The 18,572-nt window shown below is 48.4% G+C and overlaps 1 protein-coding gene across 2 annotated transcripts; it reads left to right on the top strand.

Moving 5' to 3' along the window:
• The first annotated feature begins 321 nt into the window (after positions 1 to 321).
• NUFIP2 (nuclear FMR1 interacting protein 2) lies at positions 322 to 16,973 on the top strand. Of its 2 annotated transcripts, none has more exons than XM_063174041.1 (5): positions 322 to 548; positions 3,386 to 5,101; positions 12,347 to 12,379; positions 12,952 to 13,006; positions 13,614 to 16,973. In XM_063174041.1, the coding sequence occupies exons 1-4, from the start codon at positions 365 to 367 to the stop codon at positions 13,002 to 13,004; spliced, it is 1,986 nt and encodes a 661-aa protein (XP_063030111.1). In that variant the 5' UTR covers positions 322 to 364; the 3' UTR covers positions 13,005 to 13,006; positions 13,614 to 16,973. The 2 variants fall into 2 exon arrangements, with proteins under 2 accessions (XP_063030111.1, XP_063030110.1); XM_063174040.1 differs by having other exon boundaries at positions 13,302 to 16,973.
• The last annotated feature ends 1,599 nt before the right edge of the window (positions 16,974 to 18,572 follow it).

The following is an 18,572-nucleotide window of genomic DNA, read 5'->3' as shown; positions in this document are numbered from 1 at the left end:
CCCGCCGGTTATAGAACGCTCCAACGGCGAGGGCCGGCGACGGAGGCGGCTCGGCCGTGGCCGCTCATTCCGGCTCTGCCGCGCTAGCACGGGGAGGGGGCGAAGCGCGCCCGTCCCCGGCAGCCTCACCTGCCGCTGGCCCGGGGAGGGGGCGGCCTGGCGGGTCCGCGCTGGCCGGGCCGGCTCTCCCCCGACCGCGGTGCGGCGGGGCGGGGCGGGGGGCGGGCGCGGCGGCGCCGCTCGCTGATTGCAGGGCGGGCGCTGCCAGTCCGCCGCCTCCCCCGCGCCAGCCGCGTCCCCGCGCCGGAGCCGCACGGCCCAGCAGCGAGCGCCCAGCCCGGCCCGGCCCCGCCAGCCGCCCCCCATGGAGGAGCAGCCCCACCACCACCATCACCACCACCACTATTACTACTACGGGCACCACCACCACCACCCGCAGAGCGCCTACCTGCCGCCGCCCGACGGCCGAGCCCAGCCTAAGCCGCCGCTCCGCCACGAGCACAAGCACGGCGGCCCGCAGCACACGGAGGCGCCGAAGCGGAGACCAGGTTGGAGCGGGCAGCGGGACGGGGCCTGTGACCTACGCGGGGCGGCGGCGGGGCCCCCCCTTCTCTCCCTCCTCCTCCTCCTCCGCCGCCGCCTCCCCCGGCCCGGCTCGAAGCTTCTCCGCCGCGCCGGGGCCGCTTCCTGTCCGCCATGTTGGGGCTGCGGGAGCCGCGGGCCCGCCGGCACCGCCGCCCGCCGGCACGTGGGGCCGGGCCGCGCTGCCCCCGCCGGCCGGGCCCGGGGGGCGCGGGGGGCGCAGGGGGCGGCCGGCGATTGATGAGCGCCAGGATCAATGAGTCAGAGCAGGCGGAGGGGCCCGGCCGCGGCGGCGGCGGGAGGCGGCGCGGCCCTGCCCGGCCCGGCCCAGGGCGCTCGGCCGCTTCCTCCCCGCCGGGGCCGGGGCTGCGGCCCCGGGGCCGGGCCGAGCCGCCGCTGGCCGGGCGGCAGCGCCGCAGAGGCGGTGGCCGGTCAGCGGCGCGGGGGGAGCCGATCCCGGGCAGGGCCGGAGCCCCCGCCGCGTTCCTGGGGGGCTCCCCGGCTCCAGCAATCCCTCTGGGGCGGTTTCTGCGGGGTCACAGCGAGTGCGTGGCCGCCAGCCGGCCCGAGTGCCGCGTACATTTTTTTTTTTTTCCTTCCCATGAATTTTCCTTTTACATAACGAGGAGGGAGGTGGGAGGGGGCCTGGAAGCAGCGGAGCGGGGTCGGCAGTGCCCCATGTGCAGCTTGGGCAGGCAGGGAGGGACCTGATCGGGCACACGCTAAAATAAGTTACCGAGCAAAAATAAGTTGAGAAGTCATTTCACTGTTTGCAGCGTGCCCAGGGTTTTAATGTGTGCCTAGGCTGGCACCCCTCCCTTCCCAACTCTGAAACGGTTTCTGAGCTTGCCAGATCCTCTTCACCTGTTCTTACCATCTTGGGTTTTTTCCTCTCCCCTAAATTTTGGTTGCTGCACCTCTGTGTCCAGGCCAAGGCCAGCTGTGCCAAATGTTGATTTGGAGAAAACTCAGGCAGCTGAGCTGTGAATGCTTGAGAATTGGAACTAGAAACTGCTGACACACTGACTTACTGAAATGGATTTTGTTCTTCATTTTATTCTTTCACTCCTCATCTGCAATGGTCTTATGACCACTCTTATTGTTTTGTTTCATTAACAAGTGGTGTCAGAAGTCTTGAGTCATACAAGGTCAGCTATAACACTGCTCTTGAGAAGGCTTCCTCTTCATGGTTATTCTGAAATACTTCATTTTAGGGGATCCCACTGTTCTGGTTCTCTCTGGGGTGAAGTATTTATGGTTAAATTTCTTAACAACATATTTGAAAGTTATAGTGGAAGTTGTGGTGGTTACAGATACTTTCATGTAGTAAAATCCTTTTTGATCCCCCTCGGCAAACTCAGTTGTGGAATTTCTGTAAAGATTCCTACAAGGATTCTTGTGTTCCCGACTTGCACAGAACTTGAGCTGTTACATCTGCCAGACATCTGAGGCTCCAGGATGTGAGGGTAACAATGATTTTTTAGTTACAGCAGTTAATTTCAACAACATCAGCAACAACAAAAACATTCTTCTTCCAAGCTGGAGTTTTGCCCGCTCCAGTTGTTGAGGGACTCCCTCTGTGTGCTGACTCGGTGCCACCGTGGCTGCAGATGGAGCCTGAGGTGGGTCGGTGGCTGCGGGGGAAGGAGGACGGGTGAGTCAGAGGAGCAGCGGGTGCAGGAGGGGTCCCTGTGCAGCTGGAGTGTGTTTGTGGAGCAGGGCACTGTGCGCTCTCCCCATCTCCAGCGCTTCTCTTGGGGCTTTGGCCAGGGTCCTCGAAAGCAGCAGGCCTCTGGCCAGAGGTGTTTAAAGAGGAAAAAGCAAAAGAGGAAGTTGGGGTGGTTCAGTGTGGACTCTCCTGGGCTTCCATTGCACTCCCAGAACCATGGGACCTGGAGTAAACTTCAGAAGGGAAGAGTAAAGCTCAGTCTTACAGCACAATCTCATGGTTTTATGAGTTGAAACACCAAGCAAATGCTTTATTTCTTGGGTCTCAGGCTCATACCCGCTCTCCTGGGGACTCTGAAATACAAGTTTTTCAGTGGGGAAGAGACTCGCTGCTGGTGGCAGCAGAAGGGCCCTTGCAGGCATGCATTTCTTAGTTCTCTCACCTTTTCAGTGCTCAGGAGCATATGTAGGGAGGTGCTGGTCACTATCCTGAAGCGTTCTGAGGAGATGTGGCCACATTTTCTTCCCTCCATCTTCCAGCTGGACTTGCACGTGTCCTTTTGGAAATACTGTGCTTTATTTCCCCACTCCTTTACTGAGATGGCATTTGGGAGGAGGGTGGGAAGGAGGACTGCTGGTGTTGCAGGCCCAGGAGCTGATGGAGATGGTAGGAATTGTCCCTTGTTCACAGTGTGTATCCTGAACCTCCACAGATCTTGTCACAAAGGCAGTGGATCCCGCTGTCTTGAAGCATCCTGGAAATTAATTTTTTCCTCTCTGTGACCTGGAAATAGTAGCTGATGAAATAGCTTTCCAGCTTGCCAGTGATCTTCAGTACTGTATATTTTCCTGGCATAGTATCTGTATTTTCTTTTGCTTTGTTATGTTATCTGTGTGTCACTCAGTTATGCGGGAGGCAGTCATGGCTGGTCCTTCCTGCTTTAACCCTTCTTGCTGTGCGTTCCAGCAAATAAATTTATGCAGCTTTACCTCAGAGACTAGATATTCTCCTATTTTAAAAATGTCTGCACGAGGAAACTGGATATGTTTGGGGCTGACTGCAGCTTTCTGCAATGGCAAGTCTAACATTTCACATTCTAATTCTTGCCTTTTGCTGTTTTTGGCTTCCCTCTAGGCTACGGAGAGCTGAATGGTAACGCAGGAGAGCGAGAAGCGTCCCTGAAGGGCCTGTGCTCTGATGAAGCCGCCGCCCCAGGATCCAGGGTCCCCAATGGCAGCCAGCAGCTCGTAGATCCTAATGCCATCCCAAAGCAGACTGTGAAGGCCGGTGCTTTGGGGAAAGCTGGAATCAAAACCAAGAACTTCATTCAGAAAAATAGCATGGACAAAAAGAATGAGAAGTCTTACGAGAACAAACACAGAGAGAACCAGTCCTCAGACAAGCCAGAGGGAGTGTCTATTCCAAACGGCGTGGTGACCAACAATTCAAGCTACATCACAAATGGCTACGTAGGCAAAGGGGCCGACAACGATGGCAGCGGCTCCGAGAGTGGATATACCACACCTAAAAAAAGGAAAGGCAGGCGCAACAGTGCCAAGGGTTGTGAGAACTTGAATCTAGTACAGGACAAAATAATGCAGCAGGAGGTCAGTGCGCCAACCTTGAAACAGGAACTTGAGAGTTTCAAGCCTGATTATAGTGAACAAAAGGGGAACCGAATTGAAAATACTAAGCCTGTTTGGAAATATGAGGCTGGGGCTGGTGGAGCAGGCAGGGGGAAGCCTGGGCTCGGGGATGTACCACGGAAAAACTCTGATGCCAAACCTGGGATTAGCAGCAAGAAGTTTGATGACCGGCCCAAAGGGAAGCACGCATCGTCGGCTACGTCTAAAGAGGACTCATGGACCTTATTTAAACCACCCCCAGTTTTTCCAGTGGACAATAGCAGTGCTAAAATTGTTCCCAAAATTAGTTATGCAAGTAAAGTTAAAGAAAACCTCAACAAAGCAGCTCAAACCCCATCCACGTCATCTTCATCGTCTTCATCATCTGCTGGGGAAACTCAGGCCCAGACATCATCAAGTCGACTGTCCCAAGTCCCCATGTCTGCTATGAAATCTGTCACTTCTGCCAGCTTCTCCAACGGGCCAATCCTTGCTGGGACTGATGGAAGTGTGTATTCCCCAGGGGCCCAGCCACTGCTCTCCACTGCTGCTAGTACTGTACCATCGACCTCCTCCTCCGAGTCTGTACCCCAGGACATGAGTACAACTTCGACAGCCCTCGAACAAAAGAAATCTGGCCTTTTTATCTACCCTTCAAATATGCAAACTGTGCTCCTGGGGACAGCACAAGTCGATTTCCCTTCACAGACGAATCAGCAGAACCTGGGGGATATCTTCCAGAATCAGTGGGGCTTGTCTTTCATAAACGAGCCCAGTGCTGGACCTGAAACCGTTGTGGGGAAATCTGCGGATAATCAGTTAATGGAAGTGACATTTCAAGGGGAATATCCTGCCACTTTGGTTTCACAGTGTCCTGAAATCATTCCCTCAGGAACTGAACAACCTGTGTTTCCTAAGGCTTATGAGCTGGATAAACGGACTAGCCCTCAAATTCTTAGTGCTGTTCTTAAGCCTGGGACTGCTGTTGAGGGTGGTGTCTTAGCCTTGGAGTCGCATCACACAGGTGACCTACAAAAGGCAGACACCGGTAGCCAAGGTGCTTTAGTGTTTCTTTCAAAAGACTATGAAGTAGAGAATCCTCTGGCCTCTCCTACGAACAATTTGCTAGCCTCCGCCAAAGAACAGAGGTACCAGAGAGGCCTAGAAAGGAAAGATAGCTGGGGTTCTTTTGACCTGAGGGCTGCTATTCTATATCACACTAAAGGTAATGGCTTCACTTGCTGCCTAAGGGCGTTCTCTTCTTTTATTTTTATTCTCTTTTATTTTTAGAAGTGCAATATTCTAACATGGTATGTTCCTTCCAGCAATTCTAATTGTTTTAAAAATGACCCTTTTCTTTGCTTGCATATCCTCTCGCGGCAATAACGGTCTGGGGAAGTTACTGAAAGGGTTGTTTAATTAATGGTAAGAGGTATTTGTTTCCCTGTTCCCGCGGACAAGCATGAGTGATGTTGAGAGAGATGATACTTAGCAGGTCCTCGTGAGCCACCCAGCATTGGAAGGAGTTAAATGTGTGGTTTCAGCTGCTCTGTTCCAGCTGCACCAGGTGCTATTCTGTCACTGTGAAGGCTTCTTAGTCTGTACTCACACCTCTGCCACCAAAGTGTTGCAGCTTCTCCCCTGGGCAGATCAGACCATGAAATCATGGCTCTGAAGGAAGAAGAAATTATTCCTTCGACTGTAGGTGTGATTTATTTTTTTTAAGTGTGCCCCACACACACTTTTTCCCTGCCCCTGAGTATTATGGCAGCAGCAAGACCAATCTTGACCAACACTGGGGCAGTTCCTTTTTCTGACCCCCTTCCCTCTCCCTGCACCCCTCTGCCCTGAAGGGAGCAAGGCGATCATGCCTTTTTTTGTTTAGTATTCCACATGCATATAGGGATAATGTCTTGCTCCCCTCTGCAGAGGGTGGCTGCTTGGCTTTGGCAAATTTGCTCTTTTCACCCTCTGCAAAGTTCATGAATTACCACTTCACAAAGTCTGTATGGCATAAACTCGAGTGCCTTCCTGTAACAGTAACAAGCCCAGTCATTTAAAAATAATAACTCCAAATATTTTTCCAGGTCATCTCCCTCTCAAGATGTTAACATTTCAAGCTCTAGTATTCTTGAGAACAGTGTTCATCAATTGATTTTATCTGGGTCCTCTCCCTTCTACGCAGTTTATTCCAGCATTAAAGCAGGCTTTCTAGTCTCGTTTTTTGTGTCTGCTTGCAGTTTAAATCCCATTCTCCCATCAGAAAGCATAACATGGAAGAAAATCCTCGGTGATCTTTTTCTTAATTTTGAAAATATTCCCTAGACTTCTGTTTGTCTCTCTGTTGTCAGCCTGAACTTGTGGAGCAGCAATTGTGCTGCTAGCAAGGCTCATCAGCTCTCCCATTCTCACTTGCTGTGAAAGGCAGACCTCAGTGAAACAATAGGAACAACAGGAAAATAAAGAACACTCCCATCCCGTGTCCTCTCAAGGAGGTGTTAACTTCAAAGCCTGGCTGCGTGGAGCTCTTCTAAACACAGGAGTTAATTACATTTGTTGGCAAGAATGGCCACTTAAAGCACCCGTTAAAATACTGTTCTCTGCTCTTCTTCTGCATGTGAATGGTCTTGCTTTGAGCATCCAGAGCAAACATCCTCATGATGGCCTCGGGATACCCAATCCTGCCCCAGCACTCATCTCTGCTGATTTCTTTTTCACGTTATGTATGTGCCATCTTCAGGGTGTTACTTAGGGGTAAACGATGATGGCTGTTGCTAATCAGCATTGTCATTAATGCACTGACGGGGTGCTCCAAACACCTTGGGCTTATCTTTCTCCTATTTAGTGGTCAAAAGCTTTCCAAAAAAAAAAAGAGATCAGGCCAGGTCTTAGTACTTTTGTAATGATGGTGGGTGTTGCATTTCATCCTTGGGGTGAGATGGGTTAAGGGATATTTGGAGGAATGGTGCCTCCTGTCCTCTCTTCGTGGCCGTGGCCCTGCAGCAGAGCCCACCCTGGCTGTGAAATGCCTCAAAAGCAGAACTGTGGGTGTGATTGCAGGACAGCAGTGCGGGGGTTAATTCCCACACTGTGCTCTCCGTTTATCTTGGGCTCTTTTCCTGAGGTCCAGCTCCAAGCCAGCCAGTTCCTCTGCAGTAGGAAAAGAGAGATTTCACTCGGTTCCTTTTCACGATTTGCCTTTTCCTCCTTGCTGGGGAGAGCCTGTGGGTCGGTGTTAGGGTGTTAGGGCATTCCGGGCCCTCAGACTGTTTGGTTTTGATTTTGAGAATCTCGTGAACTTCTCCCTCTCAGATTGATCTGTTTGCTGTTGAGCAAAGTCTGGGTAGTTTGATCTTTGCATCTGCCCTGCCCTTGGGGTTATGAACACAAAGGGAAACGATCACAGGACAAGGACAGGGGTGAGTGTGGAGTCCTGGTGTTCTCTACCCTGAGCTCCATGTTTTAGTGCAAGGACGAAGCTCTGGGGGTTGCAGAGAAGAATGAGTGTGAGTGGTTGCAGTGCTTTGAATGTCACAAATGTGCACACTCTTTCTTGCACTGTTTGTGCCTGCAGGTGTGACCAGGTTGTGTGGATCCTCATCCTGGACTGTAAATTTCTCTGGGAAAGCCTCCAGCTTACTCAGTAGCTTTGTTCCAGCAACCCAGGCTTTCCTGTGCGTGGTTTGCCCAGCAACTGCACAGGACATTATAAACTGTAATTGCTTCACGGCTTCCCTGTGGAAAGATGGATGGAGGAGGTGGCACCCAGAGAGAGCTGGCTCTGGTACAGTGCTCCTGTACCTCAGCACAGTGTCCCTGAGTGCTGCCAGGGCTGGGTGGCTGCAGAGCACAGCGAGGTCCTGCTGCAGGATTCCTGTGTTCCCTAGCCTGTACCCTGACTGCTTTTTCTCCAGAGCACTGGGAACATTCAGGCAAGGATGATGATGCACTCTCTTGTTCTTGTGGGAGACTTTTCCTGATGGTTTCGTTGTACCCCTGCTCCATGCCTTGCTTCTTTTTTCCCCCTCTCTCTTTAAAGGGCAGAAAGACTCCCTTGATCATCTGATGTGCCTGAGTGTAAAACACAATCCTTCAACGTGGCTGCCTTCACTGACAGCCCGTGCTGCCTGCATTTTGTGGTGGTGCCTTGAAACGCTCACAAGTGACACATCTGATTTACCAAGGGAGATCTCATGTAGCTCAGCACTGGTGGGCTTGCTCTGGATGTGCTTGGAGACAGGGATGGGCTTCACATGGAGACTGGAAGGCCCAGGAAGGAGTGGTGCTCTCATTTCAAGTCATTGTCCCCTGTCAAGGTTAGAAGTTGAACTTCTGCCTTGGTGTGGCATTGCCAAAATCCTTATCTTTTTGAGGTAAAACTGATTCTTGCAGATATTGTGGTGCTTCAGATAAGAAGGCTGAGTGTATGTCAGCTTTGCTTGCATTGAAACCAGCATCTTCTTTTACTGCTTTAGTCCTTCTTTTAAAGACAGCTGGATGAAGCACTTCATATCAGAATAATTGTCAACACTTTGGAGAATTTTGTCATGTTCAGGAAATTGCAGTCTTCCAGGCCAGGCTGTCACTAACACTGAGCTCTAGATGGCAAGCTTTGTGGTGGGAAGCTCAATAATTTGCTTGTCCTGAGCTAAAAAGCAAATAATTGAGGCCTCCAGCTCAGCTGCACAGCAGCAGAGACCACATGGGTGGAGGAGAGGGAACTGCAGGGTTTCCCTTGTTCTTGCCCCTGAATTTCTGCCTGTGCTGCTGCTTTGTTCCTTCTGAGCACCTCGGTTGCAGCAGCAGCATCTCTGCTTGCATGAAGAAGCAGGAGAGCAGCATGGAAAATAGAGCAAGGCAGCGTGGGCCAGCCAGGAGTGGCGTTCGCCGGAATGGTGAACTGGGTCAGAAGAAATAGCAGAGCTGTGAATTCAGCAATTTTCATCTTTTACATCAGGAGGGGGGGGGGGGGGGGAAAGCCTTGGTTTCCCATCCCCCCGAGGTGGGAAGGGGTTTGAGCTCACTCTGTTGGTTATGGCCTTGTGGGGCTTGAGCTGTGGGGCAAAAGCTGATTTAATTCTCCTTCCAGTCCCTGCTCTTTCCAGTTGTCAGGATGAGTACAGTGTATGCTGTACAGCCATGAGTCTCCACAGCATGGAGTACTTACTCTTTCCTTTGTTTCCAGGGCAGTCCCTGTACTTAATCATTGTCCTGCAGGTGCAAACAGCAAACATCAGACAAAAATGGTCCCTTCTTGTTATTTCTTTACTGTTGTATTTTAGGGACAATTTTGGAATTTATAAGGACAGTGAAGTAGTAGCATGGCATTGTGCAGACACTTCTGTTTGCAGGGGCTGCCTCTCTAGCAAGGAAAATGTGTGTAAAAATGCCTGTCTTAGCAAGCTATTTCAGAAACACTTTTTTACCCTCCAAGGTTCCGTACCAGTCCTGCTGTAAAGTTTATTGACCTATGAGGAATCCCAGCACAATTCACCAGAGTGTGCCTTAGTCCTTTCCTGACATCAAAGCTTTCCTCCAGCGCCCCTTTGTTTCAGTGATAGTCCCCAGAAAAAAGTGGTTTAGGTGGATGTGGCTGGGATTGTCTGCCCCAGGCAGTTCCTCAGCAAACCACCAGCCTGAGGGCTGTGGAGAAGCCAGCTAATTGTAAAGAAATATCCTGGAAAAGGAGAGGTTGGAAGGGGCACAGGAGGTGACCTCGTTCTGCCCCAGGAGTAGGGCTGGCTTTGATGCTGGGTTGTGCAAGGGTTTGTTGGTGGCATTTTCTCCAGCTGGGTTGGAGTCCACTGGAGAAGAAAGTTTGGTGTTTCCCCAGCCCCCTGTCTGGTTTTGGGAGTGGTGGCTCCTGTTGGGCAGGAAAGCAGCAGTTCTGGGGCAGTATCTGAGAGACTGGACAGGGGCTGGTGGTGAGGATGCCCCTGCTCTCATGCAGGGTGAGCAGCTGTAGGAGTCCTTTGCTTAAACTCACTCTGAGAGCTTTATCCAGGGAAAAGAGGCTCAAGAAAAGAGCTCTGAGCTCAAAGAAGGAGGGCTGAAAGCAGGCATGGGGCCTCTTGCATGCCCAGTTCTTGGGGGCTGTCTTTCCTTCTGCTTGGCTGGAGCCAGGCATTGGGCAGCAGTGGCTCTGCTGAGCTCCCTGGTCACCCTGTGACAGTGGCCATGCATTTGTCACGGTGCCTTTTGTCACTCACAGGTGATCTCAGCCTTGAACTGGCAGGAAAACTTAGCTGTATTACCAAGTAAAGAAGAATAAATCATACAATTCCATTTTAAGATGGAAAAAAATCCCTTTTTTCCGTAGTTTTGTGTTGCAGTTAGCCTGGAACTTACTTTCTTTTCCCTTCCCTTGCAACTTCCCAAGTGAAGTTGTGTCACTTGGTCAGTGTGCTTTAACCTGTGCTGTCCCCTGTGCTCTCAGGTGGAGGGGAGGACCTTGCTCTGCTGGTGGCAGGTGATATTTAGTAAGAGCTGTTATTGCATTGTTTGCTGATGATCTTTGGTTTTGTAGCTTGGTCCTGCTGAGCATCTGCCAGCCAGTGTGTCTAGGTGTCTGGGATGTCCAGGACACTTTACACCACCCTCCCTTTCTGAAGGAGGAGAAGGGAAATTGAAGTCCGAAATGGCTTAGATTTGGGGTTTTTTTTTTCTTTTTTTAAACAGAGTTTTGTCAACTTAGTAATTTTTTGGTATGTTCTTAACAATATCTCTGTTTGTATGTCTGTATATCTGTCCTATTGTCAGATACTCTTTAATACATGGAGTTCACATTCTTGTGGTGTCCAGAGCAGTTAAAGCCAAATAAAGGTGCACAAGACAATGGTCTGTGCATGGGGATGTGGTGGTGGGTGGTGCTTCAGCTCTGCCTTGTATTTCATGCTCAAGCATTGCTCTAATGTGCAGGAACCAACAACTGGAGAGTAGTTTTCTGTCCTGTGCCTTTGGGGAAAGCTGTTAAAATGGGAGATGTTCTTTAGCTGTTAGGAAATGATGCATCAAACTGCGCTGAATGGAAAACTCACTCCACAGGAGGTAATTTTAGTAGCTGGTTCATTTTACTTCAGGGGAATCTGCATCTGGCAGATGAGGGAGGCAGTCCCTCGCCAGCCTGCTCCTGTCCCTGGGGTGTTAGAGGCTGGCTACTATTCCCACAGCACTTAGGGCTCTCCTATAGAAGTGCAAAGTGTTGCTGTTACTATCCTGATGTAAAAATAACAGACCTTGTAAAATTTTGTCAGGGCCTTCCTTACAAAAGGCTTAATTGTGCAAGGAGGGCTGGCAATATTTATTTGCATGCAATTTCCTGCCCCAGGGAGCTGGAGATTGTAGGGGACAAAGGACAGATGAAGGGTTGGAGAAGGGAGGCAATTGATGGAGGTGACACTTGGCACACATCGTGGGTTTTGTAGGGCTTTTTCTTCCTTTCCTGTGCTGGTTTACTCACTGCCTTGTTTTGTGCTTTACTGCACATCCCATGTGGCCTGATAATCTCTTAGCATTCCCTTTTCCTAGCCTCTACCAAGGTCCTGTCACCCTTTCTGGCTGAAAAGAGACTGAAAAGTGGTTCTTGGAAAATTGTGTTCCGACTAATACCCATTTTCTATAATTTTGTCTATTGAGCTTGGGCACAGGGTACAGTCAGCATCTTCAAAAATATTCTAGCTCATGAAATTCCAACGTGATAGCAGCTCAAAGTAGTTATTTTGAATGGTTCTCTAAACATGCATATTTGTTTGGGGGATGTTTTAAAGGGAAGAGCCTTCTGTTTCTCAGCGTTAATGAAAAGAACATTTAACTTTGCTGTTATTTCTTAGGTAAACAAAAGCATGTGCGTGTCCAGGGAGAACTGGGAAGGGTTTGTCTTTAGCCTACAAACGTGTTGTAGAGGTAAAGTGTGGGAAGACCTGCAAGGCAGGTGTGTGGAGCATCACACCTTGCTCCTGGACAGTGCTGGCAGCAGCTCTCAGAGATGTTCTCACAGCTGCAGCCCTTGCCTGGTGCCTCAGCACACACATGCTGTGAACCATGTGCAGCTCGCTGTGTCCAGCACTTCTCATTTCACACTCACTGAGCATCAACTTGGAAAAATCATCTCTCCAGGCTCCTTGTTGAGGCTGTAATGTGCAAAGCAGCGTTGGGGTCAGAGTAGTAAAGCCTGAAGTTAGATTGTGATATGTAGGACTGGTGAATGGTGATGACATTTCTGATGCTCAGCTTGGCTCTCTGACCCTTAAGACCATGTTACAGCTATGCCTTTGCCTTTTATTGCTGGATTATTCATGTCAAATTTGTGTTGTCCTGTGGGCTGGGGCTGTGCTGCTGGGTGGGAAGGGGTTGGCTCTATTTGAAAGCCCCAGCACAACTGCCACAGTTGGAAAATTAAAGTGTGTTTGGAGTGGTCTCTAATGGCAGCATCAATCTGCATAATAACAGTGGTCTCCTTTTGCCTCCACAGAAATGGAAGCGGTTTGGAATTTGCAGAAGCAAGGTAAGGATGTTGGAAGGGGTAAATGAACCAAATTGCTCTGTCTGTTGGGAGGGGGGATGAATGAGAGTGGATTGTCTCTGTGTCTGGAGATGCCTGGGTTCAGTTCTTCAGCTCCTGTGGTTTGTAGTCTGGATTTATCTCTGTTTCAGATTGCTGAAAGTCAGGACAAAAAGCTTTGCTATAATGGTGAGCTGCTTGGAGAGAAGCAGAGTCTCTAGAAGAGCAATAAACCCAGTGTCAAATTAGATTTAATGACTCTTCCTTATGTGTATACAAAATTGCTTTCTATTTCTGGTGTTGGATGTCGCATCCAATAATAAGTTTTACATTCTGGTGTATCCCCACAAGTCACCTGAGAGGAGATTTTTTGTGAAGAGAGCTGTATGTGGAGACCTGTGTGCTGCTGTGGGGAGCAGCTCTGCTCTGGGGGAGCCAGCCTGGCCTTGGGGTGACTTGGCAGGAGGGGGACATCCAAAGGAAAAGTCTCTTAACAGCCAAGTATTTGTGTTTATTTTCAGCCACAGGCCCTGAAAGTAGCTTGTCCAAAACTTAGAATTCTGCTTTCTTTCCAGATCCCAAAAGGATAATCACTTATGATGAAGCCATGGATCGCCCGGATCAATGAAGGTAGCAAGACAAGACTGCCTGTTCTAACCTTTCTGCAGCATTTGTGCTGTTCGTGGGGGACAAAAAGGCTTTTATGCTCCTTCTAAATCTTCAGTGCAGCAGAGGAACCATAACTAGAATCACAGGATAATATATACAAATATATATATAGTTATTTAAAAATGGCAACTGAAAGTAATTAGACTTCTTAAGGAATCTGAAAATTTATTTCAACGAGACTACACACGTGATTATTTAATCTCCGGTACTGAATAGATTTTTTTTTTTCCATTTTTTGTTTTGTTTTTGTTTAAAGAGTGAATGCAAGTGATTAAGGAACACAGACTCAATTACAAACCCGGTTTCAAAGTTCCTGCTGTCGTCTGCATGGGCAACAGCAACCCACTGGAGAGGCATTTCCACTTGACAAGGTTTCTGTTTCTTGTTCTGTGACTGTAGTGACACACTAATCACAGGGAAATCAGGATGAATCACCATCCTTCATCTCCTCTTTCCCTTCCACCTCCCCTGTTTGGTTTCTTTTTTATTTTTTTTTTTCTGATTTGTTTTCCATTGAATGCTGGAGAAACGCCTTGAAGTTTGCAGAGTTTCTTTTTTTTTTTTCCAGAGAATTATAAATCCGCATGTTTTGCCAGGAGTAAAGCAGCAATCCTATGCTGGTGATATTGTCTTAAAAGGATCATTCTGCTGAGGGAAAGATGGTAATACTGCAGTTCTAGGATGCATGGTGAAGTCACACAGTTGACCTGGCTCCTGTTACACGTTGGACTATTGCAACTGAAGAGTTATTTCATTTTAAAAGACAACATGGAAAAATAAGCAATCTGTTTAGGCATTTAATATGGAGAAAAAAAACAACAAAAAAAAACCCCCACTGTTCCCACAGTTTAATGCCATTGTATTACTGGGAGCAAGAAAAAAAAAAAAAAAAAGACAAAAAAAACTATCTTCTGCTTTCAACTGTAGGTGCTTCATATTTGCTCTGTCTGTCTCCTAACACTAAATGTGCTGGATTTTTTTCCCATTTTCATTGGAAAACTGAAGAGGAATTGAGTTCTGCTAACTTTCACCCTTCTTGAATTATTTTTTCTCTTAAAAATTTCAAAATAACAAAAAAATGAAAAAAGTTAAAAAAAAAACAAAAAAGAAAAAAATGGGAATTTGAATCCTTTTCAATTTGTCCATAGAACGCCAGTGGCTGGGCTTCCTGCCCCTTGGAAATGCTCTTTTATATTTTAATGCAGTCTGTGTATTTCCGGGCTCTGCTTCTAATTATCTCTTAATAAAAATATATTTTATTACAAAAAAAATGGAGGACTTAGGAATGAAAATAATAATTTAAAAAAATAAAAAAAAAATAATCCCAGGGAAAGGAAAGCTTCCTAGCAGTGGTAGGGAAGGCTGAGCAGAGCGCAGGCTCCAGCTGTGTAACCCCTCTGTCCCATTGCAGCTTGTGTAATGTGTCCCAATCATCTGGGGGTCGGGTAGTTTTTCTGGGTTTTTTTTAAAAGGTGGAAAGTTCACAGGGTCCAGTGCAAGAGTGAGTAATGAACAAAGCAGAAATGGGTTTGTTGGCCAGCCCCAGCTCCCCATGTACCCAGTGCTCATCGTGGGTGTTGGTGGCCTAATCCTGGCTCTCCAAATCAGCAGCAGTTGGTGTCTCCTAAAATGAGACTGGACCCTCTGGGGCATTAGGAGGAATAGATAAATGCAAAATTTTGGAATATCCTTTGTGCTTAGATTTGCCATCAGGACATGGGGCTGCTGTCCAGTCACCAGAGGGTCCCACAGGGCTCCATCCTCAGCCCAACATCTCATTACAGCCTGGGTTCAGGACTCAAAGAGATACTGATTTTGCTGACACACTAAACTGTGAGGAACTGTTGACACCCTCTAGGGCAGAGAGCCCACAACAAATTAGAGCTGGGCAGTCACCAACTGTCTGAAGTTTAACAAGGGTGAGTGTCAGATGCTGCACCTGGGATGGCAGCCCTGGATGGACTGGGAGGCTGGAGAGCAGCACCATGGAAAGGGAGCTGGGGCTCCTGGTCCGTGGCCCATTGGATCTGAGTCAGCAGTGCCCTGGTAGCCAGGGGGCCCAGCAGGACCTGGCCTGCTCTGCTCTGCACTGGTGCAGCCTCACCTCGAGTTCTTGGGCAGTTCTGGGCACCACAACATGAAAAAGACCCCGATTAGAGAGCATCCCAAGGAGGCCATGGGGATGGGGAAGGGTCTGGAGGGGAAGCCTCATGAGATCACTTGGTTTGTTCAGCTGGAGAAGAGGAGACTGAGGGGAGAACATCCTCCCGAGGGGCAGCAGGGAGGCAGGTACCAACCTCTTCATTCGTGACCAGTGAGAGGGAGTAGCCTGAAGCTGAGTCAGGAGAGGGTTAGGTTGGATAGCAGGAGGAGGTTCTTCACCCAGAGGGTGGTTGAGCACTGGAACAGGCTCCCCAAGGAAGTGGTCACAGCACCAAACTTGTCTGAGTGCAAGAAGAGTTTGGACAATGCTTTCAGGCACAGGGTGGGATTCTTGGGGTGTCCTGCACAGGGCCAGCAGTTGGACTCGATCCTGATGGGTCTCTTCCAACTCAGAATATTCGATGATTCTATTGCTTTCTTTTTTTCTTTTTCTTTTTTTTTCTTTTTTTTTTTTTTTTCAGTAGGAGTATGTAGCATGTGTTTTTTTAAATTGTTTTTATACTTTTAATAAGATTGTTCCTGAATGAGACACTTGAGTTCACGGTGGGACAATGAAACTGAATTCTGTACCTTGTGTAAGATGCTCGCTTTCTGCCACGCTTAAACATTTGACTATGGATTGCCTACTCCATTTGATGTATCCAGAGCTATATAGTATAATCCTGAGTGTGATACTATATAGTCATCATGTATTGTATCAGTCCAGGTTCAGAAATGTGTGGTTGGCCAGTCGCAAATAGTTCTGTTTCACCTATAAACTTGTACCACCTCTGCAGGTGTGTGTAACTTTGAGATGCATAACATGTTTACAGATGTGCCCAACATCTAGTCCTCCAACGTTCCTATTTTTAATTCTGTTGAGTCTCCCAACTGCTTGCCAAAAGTTGGAATTGCCTCCAGCTCCCCTGCTGAAGAGCTGGGGCGTTCCTGAGCTTTAAAGTGTTGAACAAACTGGATAGTGGGGCTGGGAAAATGAAGGTGGAAGAAATGTTCTTTTTCCATTTTTTTTTATTATTATTATTATTTTCAAAAAGTTGAAGGCTAATAGCAAAGTTTCCAGTTTGTTTTACTGGCTTTAAGGCTCTGCTGTGTATTTATTTGCCTTGTGTAGTCACTTGTCGCCTTAAGGGCTGGGTTCCATTAACAAAAAAAAGAAAAAAAAAAAGAAAAAAATATAAAACCACCTTGTTTTGCTTCCCTGGGGTCTGTGCTGTCCTGTACCCCTGCCCCAGGTCTGTGCTTGGGGCAGTGCAGGAGTTGAGCAGCACTGACCCTGCGCCTCTAGAGAGGTCTGAGTCTTGCTGAATATTTGAGGACTCTCGTGTTGGCCTAGTCCAGTCTGTCACCTGAATAGTGAAAGAAATGCTGAGAGGAGCTCGGTTCAGCGATGGGTTGGGCTGGATTCCCCCTGATGCTCATCTCTGTGGCTTTGCCTCGCCAGCGGGACCCATCCAGAAACACCCTCGGCAGCGCCTTCTCTGCTGTATTTCTGCCCATCCTCTGTTCACATGTCTGTCTGTCTGTCTGTCTCCGTGATCTCCACGGCGTGTGCTCAGCTCTAAGCAGTTAGGAATTCCTCTCTCTGAGCTCCTGTAGCTGCGGCTCCCTGGTGTTTCTGGGATAGACAATTGCCTAGAGCCAGGCAGGACCATGGAAGGAACTTCCTCGTGCTGTCGTGTAACTCACCCTGTCGCTGTCTGCAGTCCTCCCCAAGTCCTCACACAATTCTTAACTGAGCACTTATTAAAAATATCTTAAGATTTAATCTGTTTTCTGATTATTTTTGTGTAAGCTTATAAAAAAAAAAAAAAAAAAAAAAGAAAAAAAAAAACAAACTGAAATTGAGCTGTGACTAATTTAGCACATTGAAATAACGATAAGGTGTTACTGCTATAAGTCTCATGTTTTGTTTTGTTTTTGTTTGACTCAGAGTATTAGTACTGTAGCATAAACCAAATACAGCCTGGGAAGGGGAGCAGCAGCCTCCTGTCCTGGGTGTGCACCCGAGGGTGTCTGTGGGGGCGAGCATCTGACCTGTGAGGAGAGTGAGCGTGTATTTATTTGTGCCATTGTTTGCATTACACTGAGTAAAGAAAGTTTTAAATCAAAACCCCTCCAGTATGTCTAGTATTGGAAAGCACACTAAGGGTGAGATCATGACCTATTTTTTTATTAGCTATGAGGATACTAATTCAGGTTAAGGCTTCTCTCTTGTTTCTGTTCCCGTTGTGATTCCCTTTCCTCTGATTCCCTTTCAAGGCTGTTTGTTGGAGTGAGGATTCCTGCACAGGCAGGGGCTCTCTCCTTTCTCCTCTGGTCATTCCCCACCTCTCCTCCTCTGCCAGCAGGTTCCTTTGGGTGTGTCTTGTACAGGGTCTTGTGTAATAGAGACTGGAGTGTGTAATGCCACCCAGATCCAGCTTGGGATCTGCGTGCTTTTGGTGCATCATGGAGTGTTCATGTGCTCCAAGAGGTGCTTTAACAACTGCTCCATGACAGTGGTTTGGGGCCTTCAGTACCCTCTCCCACTCCACTCATTTGGTGGATTGGCAAAGCAATGACTTTCAAGCTTTGCTTGGAGTTTGGTTTTAGTTTAGTTAAGTTAAACCCACCTCGATCCTCTGTGAAACCTGGTAGAAATCTCCTGTCTCTTTGACCAGTGGGTACCTCCAGGGCGTGGATTCTGTCACTAACCCACTTCAAACCTTTGTGAGCTAGTAAATCCCACTTTTTTTGCCTTTCATAGCTGCTGTGGACTTCTTTGAAATGTGGAAAGAAACCCAATTCTCACTAGGTTGTGAGTCCAGCGCCTGGGAGTGGGTGATGGGTGAGCCAGCTAGCTAAATGGAAAGGAAAATTCCTTCCTGCTGGGAAAAAAATAGGGAAAAAAAGAGCTGGAAGATGTGCTCCCAGTTGTGTGTGTAATTAGTGCTTTCACCTTCAAGGCAGTGTGACAATAACACCATGGTGTGCTTTCCCAAGTGGCCAGTGGGTGACCTCAGGGACATCTGGGAGTGATGGCGTTCACAGCCAGAACTGCCGGTAGTTTCCCTGTGTGTCCAGGTTTTGATCTTTATTCAGTAAATTGCTGTGGTGTCCCAAGCTTTCAGAGTATTACTCTCTCATCCCTGGAAGGCTTTTCTGTCCGTCCATCAGTTGTGATTTTTCTCAGAGAGGCTGTTTACAAGGGAGCTGGTGAGGTTGGGAGGGGAGAGAACAAGGATTCACCCACTTCAAAGCTGCTGCACGTTTTCACACTGGTGTGTAAGGCAGGAGAAGGGCTGGTGTGGTGGGGTAGGCAAGAAAGCCAGAGTAATAATGGCTTTGGCCACCACCAGAGTGTTTTTCCTTGTGGGAAAACCCT

Source organism: Melospiza melodia, chromosome 21 (genome assembly GCF_035770615.1).
Source record: "Melospiza melodia melodia isolate bMelMel2 chromosome 21, bMelMel2.pri, whole genome shotgun sequence".
Lineage (NCBI taxonomy): Eukaryota > Metazoa > Chordata > Aves > Passeriformes > Passerellidae > Melospiza > Melospiza melodia.
The sequence above is the reverse complement of the archived record's forward strand: the minus strand, read 5'-3'. Positions and strand labels throughout refer to the sequence as shown.

Coding starts and splice junctions, on each gene's coding strand:
- NUFIP2 (XM_063174041.1), top strand. CDS start 365: ATGGAGGAGCAGCCCCACCACCACCATCACCACCACCACTATTACTAC. Junction 5,102..12,346: donor TATTCTATATCACACTAAAG/GTAATGGCTTCA, acceptor TTGCCTCCACAG/AAATGGAAGCGGTTTGGAAT. Junction 12,380..12,951: donor TTGGAATTTGCAGAAGCAAG/GTAAGGATGTTG, acceptor CTTTCTTTCCAG/ATCCCAAAAGGATAATCACT.